General features: G+C 40.9%; 1 protein-coding gene across 1 annotated transcript; it reads left to right on the top strand.

Moving 5' to 3' along the window:
• Positions 1-413: 413 nt before the first annotated feature.
• Positions 414-1,379, top strand: MED7 (mediator complex subunit 7). The gene has a single exon (XM_009707033.1). The coding sequence runs from the start codon at positions 431-433 to the stop codon at positions 1,121-1,123; it is 693 nt and encodes a 230-aa protein (XP_009705335.1). The 5' UTR covers positions 414-430; the 3' UTR covers positions 1,124-1,379.
• Positions 1,380-5,699: the final 4,320 nt, after the last annotated feature.

The raw sequence follows: 5,699 nt of genomic DNA, 5'->3' as shown, positions 1-5,699 counted from the left end.
GTCGTCGTCGGCTGTGGGCCCGGGGCGTGAAGCGGCATCCTTCCCTGAGGGCGGTGCTCGGCCGCCGCCGGTCTGCGGGGTTTCCTCTCTCGCGGCGCGTGGTGTTAGCGGGCCAGGCCTCAGCTAGGGAAGGGGTCTCCGCTCTCTTCCTGTGGCTGCACTGTTTACGGGCTGGTCTTTCATGCTTCGAGGAATGAATGCTTTATGTGCTTCCAGTGAAGCGAATCCTGGTAAAAGTACGCCTTAGTGAAAAGCTAACATGGATTTATTCGGGAGTTTTCTACACACTGGGATGGCTTTCTTCTGGCTCACTTTCTCGCACCCAGCTCCTTTATATTGCTTTTGTTTCTATTTATATGATAAAGTTGTCACACAAATTGTTTAACATGTATTTCTTGGGACATTCCGTAGGTATTTTCATCTGGCAAAAATGGGTGAACCTCAACAAGTGAGTGCCCTTCCTCCGCCTCCAATGCAGTATATAAAAGAATATACTGATGAGAATATCCGTAAGGGCCTGGCTCCAAAGCCACCTCCACCTGTGAAAGACAGTTACATGATGTTTGGTAATCAGTTTCAATGTGATGATCTAATTATTCGACCCTTGGAGAGCCAGGGTATTGAACGGTTGCACCCTATGCAGTTTGATCACAAGAAGGAATTAAGAAAACTTAATATGTCTATCCTGGTCAATTTTTTGGACCTCTTGGATATCTTGATAAGGAGTCCAGGGAGTATAAAGCGAGAGGAGAAACTGGAAGACTTAAAACTGCTTTTTGTTCATGTCCATCATCTTATAAACGAGTATCGCCCTCACCAAGCTAGGGAGACGCTGAGAGTCATGATGGAGGTGCAGAAACGTCAGCGTTTGGAAACAGCAGAGCGATTTCAGAAGCACTTAGAGCGAGTTGTTGAGATGATTCAGAACTGCCTGGCTTCTTTGCCTGATGATCTGCCTCATTCAGAGGGAGGACTGAGAGTGAAAGTGGAACCAATGGATACTGATGATGGCAGCAACTGTATTGGACAGAGCGAAAAGCAGAGAGAGCGTTCTGGTGGCAAGAGAGATCAGGTTTTAGACAAAGATGCAGCTATGTGTAGCCTTATTGATGAAATGACATAAAGAAAACACTTCTGTTAGCTCACCATGGTGAGAGGCAGAATGGATTTGGAGGGTATACGTTCTGTTTTGTTTTGCTGTTGTACAAGCAGACAAAGCATTTATTGTACACCTGTTGGAGGTTGTGAGTGACTAGGCAGATCAAACCATTTAATATTTTGTGAGCTCTGTGTTTATTGGTAGAAACAAAAAAGTATACTTCTTGTTAAATGTATCGTGTGAGGTGGTAGCCGCAGATTAAAGTTAGCTTTTTCTGTTGCACTTTCATTTGTCACTTTCTGCTTTTTTGGGTATGCCTCACTTTTATTTCTTTTAAATTGCTTTATAGTCTGGAAGCAAGTAAGGGATGTGACAGAGGAATTGCAGTTGACAGCTCCTCCATTTCAAATAAGTGTTAGCTGGTTACAATTTCAGTGGGTCCTTTCAGGAATGTATAATTCAATATTAAAATTAGTATGAAGTCTCCAAAGTCCATTCCTTTCTGGTTTTGTAATAATACAATTGTACTAAAGAGAACCTAAGAATTCCTTTATTACAGACATAATGTGGTGTAATTTGCCTTAATAGAGGCACACTGTCAGGAGTCTCAACAACTAAATGAAGTAAAAGTAATTGGATTTTAATTTTCTTAGATGTAAATCATACCCAGTCTTGAGCTTACAAAAATGCCTCTTTTTATTTTCTTACATATAGATGCTTAGACTACCTTCTATTTCCTACATAGTTAATATACATGCATGAACTGAATCATTTTGCAGTGCAGATGCTTTGTATTTGCCTTTTAGGTGAGCTCTGTGCTCACCTGAGTGTTTTTCTCAGGAAGGAGAGTCTGATTGGATAATTGGCCTTTGTACTAATTGAGAACTTCTGAGTTTGAAAGAACCTGCAAGTATTCCATCAAGTGGAAGCCATATCAACCATGTTTAATGAACATTTTAGTTGGATCAGCCCCCCATAGCAGGAGGAAAAGAGCGATTTAATAGTGAAGAAGCGGCTTCTTTACCCTGCCCATCCTGTCTGTCAGTGAAATCCTGCTTGCATCTTTTTGCCAGGTGACACCATAGTATCTATGTTTTCCAAAGTACGTACAGCAGCTGAAAACCAGGTGAATGTTATGGGTGAAGGAACTTGCACAAACTCTGTTTTGTAACTGCTATGTGTATGTTTCATTTGATAATTCTGTTTTCAGAGATGTTACCTAATGGGCAGGCAGAAGCACTTAGCTGTTGGGTGGTGGGGATTGAGCTCGGTGCAGATAAAGATGAAATGAACTGAAGCAAGTATATGATTCACTGGAGGACATGATCTGCTTTTTTAAGGGCATGTGGCATCATAAGTAAAGAAGTAGAAAAATATTTTTTTTTTTAGAAATGTATAAATAGTTTTACAAAGGTAATGCTTTTGTCCTTTATTCAACCACCACTGTTTTGTTCCTTCTTCCCAGACTAGATCTAAACTGTATTACTTGTAGGTAACTAAAACAGTTGCAAGTCAGCAGAATTAATTTGGTATCTACTTTGCAAGTGTTCTTTCATGTGGAAGATATGAAAAAACATTTAGTGCCTCCTGGATGAGACACATTGTGCACTGTGGAACAGTTTGTCGTGGACATTTTGACTTTGCTGTTCAAAAAGAGCTGTCATAGATGCTCAATGGCTTTCTGTTTATTTTTGTCTAATTGTTACGCTTTTAATGAAGTCATAAGACTGGGTACCATAGTTTCAAAATACTGCATAAGCTGGGTCCTAGCAGCAACTAACAATTGCAGTGAGCTTTTTTGTGAGACTGTTGAGGTAAACAAGGATCATGTCATTTTAAAAATGCTTAGGGCTGCTTTCACTTTCCAAAAAGTTTCACAAATAATTTGTTTATTCTAGATTATTTTTCTGTTTAAAGCAAACCCTTGGAAAGCTGTGGGAGAATTCCTGTGGTTTTTTTTCCAGCCAAAACATTGACTTTTTTCTCAATTGTCAGGTCAAAGCAATGATTCTTTTCCCTTTTGCTGGTACAACTTTGCTTTTGGGAAAACAACAGACTGTAGCTGCCATGAAGGCAGTGGGTGGCATATGCCTGTTAGTCTAGGGAAATGGGTAATTCACAGGATGGTGTGACTCGCTGACTAGCAAATTTGATTACAAATGTTGTCTTCTCTCATGTGTTAAGTAACCTGCTCCCAATGAAGATGTCTTTCCTTACCTCAGAATATCCTGATTTTATTTTTGGATATGATATTTGAGGTATTCTACCCCTGAAATGTTAATGTATACAGTGTGTGTTGGATTATACATGCCTTATGAAACTCTATGAGATAAAGTTAACATCAGGTGTTAAGCAGCATTTTGTTGGATGTTTTCTTAATTAAAAAAACAAGGAAGGAAAAGAAAAAAGCCCAACCCTTCCTTTACACTATCTGAACAAGCACAGGGATAACAGAATTACAGTTACTTGGAAAAGTTCCAAACATTTCTTGATCCAGAGAAACCGAATGTGTCAGCAGTGGACAAAAGGGGAAAGTTTGTACCTCTGATCATCTAGGGGGAAAAGAAGAAAAGCTATTTAGTGATACGGCTCTAAGAAAGTGCAGTGAAGAGATGTTTCCAACAATGCTTTAAACTTATTTCAATATTTAATGTTTTGGTTTGGTTTTATTTTGACAAAGTATGATCTGACTATATGCTCAGAGTCAAGAAGAAATGTGCAGCTACTTCAACGGCTGCATGAAGAAGATAACCTTGGCTCCTTTTCTACGGAAGTGGTGCTCATTTCTTGTGTGAACAAAAAAGAGGAACTAGGAAAACAGGCATGTAGAAACTCAGAAGTTACATCAAGGCATTCCATACGGTCTGTGAAATATAAAGCAAGTGGGTTAACTGTGGCCCTGTAGCTTTCACATTCTCCTACTATGTGACCAGAATGGCTTTCCTGGGGATAAACCCAGCAGCCAGCACCAGAGCTACTGTAGGCTATTGTGTGAATGAAACAACCTGGGTGAAGTGAATAGAATGGGCTCAGGCAGAGCTCTGGGGATAACAGTTTCCTTATTTTCTTACCCTATTTACTTCAGAGCTCAGCTGTGGCCTGTGCAGAGGAGGAACCCATGCACACTGTGTTTTATTGCAGGTAACTGACAGAAGGGAGATGTCCTGGTGTGCAGGTGGATGGCTGTCGCACACTGAACCACCAAGAGTTCATCAGCCGGTGCCATGCACTATCATGACACGGCTGTGGTGAATGTAGTCACCTGCCTTCTGCCAGAGCCAGGTTGCCCTGCCTTTTCCATTCGCGCAGAGTATCAGAATCCTGCTGTTAATGGCCAGAATTGTTCCTGCAGCAGCTGTGTGCAGTTTCCCCTGAAACAAGGAATGAAGAGGAAGCATTTTCTTAAGAATCCTGCTTCCAGCCACTGCATACAAAAATCCCCCTTTCTCCCTCCTTCTCTAAGCTCCTTCCTATGGGTATGTTGCTAGTGTTTCTCTCTTGGCTACTTTAATCCCTTGATTTACCTCCTTTTCACTTAAAGAAACCGTCACTTTGGTGACTCTGCTCTCATGTAAGGTAGTCAGTGCCAGATAGCTCTGTTGGTTCCGATTCTAGCCTAGTGTGTGTTTTTGGGTGTGTGTTTGGAAGCGTTTCTGCTGTTTCAGTTATTGATAAAAAGTAACTCCTTACAACTTAATTTTGTCTGTATAAAACATTGTAAAGTAGATTAGTTACTTCAGCAAAGAACATTTGTTGGCCTTAGATCAAATACTCTTGATCACAGCTACAGTTCTAGTCGAAACAATATAAAAAACCAAGATGCCCTCGAGAATCCAGGGAGCAGGAGAGTGGCCAGGGAACATCATTTCTCAAAAGCTTTATTTCAGCAACATTTTGTCAAATTACTTCTGTATGTTTTACTTCATATTGCAAAAATCCAGATACATACAGAATTTTTAAGTCTCATGAAAAAAGGTTGTTACTTTATTAGGCTACAGCTATGTAAGAGTAGGATAGCTTTCCAATACTAGCAAATTCTAACCTGCAAAGAAAATGGCGTTTGCCTAAAGGTGTGCTGAGTTGCTTCAAAGTATTAGAACCAGAAACTGTTGATTAACTGCTCAAGTAGTTCTTCCTAGGAATCTGTTTTGCCAAATCCTGTCTGTTACATATCCTATGTAATCTTTTATCCAAATTCTGTCTACTATGGCAAAAAGGGGTGTGGGAAGCAGTATGGGGCAATGGATTACTGACAGTTGTGTCCGCTTGGTGGTGCTGACAACAGTTTCATCTACTGTAATTGGACAGATCTCGAAAAAATGAGAAGTAGACTTCTGAAGTACTGCGAAGTATTTCAGCCTTTTAGTCGAACCACAGTCAGTGAGAGTTCAACTGTGTACACTACCAGCAGCAGCGCTTGGCTGTGCTGCTAGAGGAAGGCGATCCGCAGGAAAGGTGATCCAGATTAGACTAAAGGGCGTTCTCAGCTGTGTCTGGAGATGGCATACTAAGAAGTAAAACCAGAAGCTTCAAAGAAGATAAGTTGTCTTGTGGGTGCCGGGAGGGTGAACAGGAGAGTTGTTCCTTGTCTTCAGCCACA

This window comes from Cariama cristata, unplaced genomic scaffold, assembly GCF_000690535.1.
Source record: "Cariama cristata isolate BGI_N322 unplaced genomic scaffold, ASM69053v1 scaffold11479, whole genome shotgun sequence".
Lineage (NCBI taxonomy): Eukaryota > Metazoa > Chordata > Aves > Cariamiformes > Cariamidae > Cariama > Cariama cristata.
Note: the sequence above shows the minus strand (reverse complement) of the source record. Positions and strands in the feature narration are given on the sequence as shown.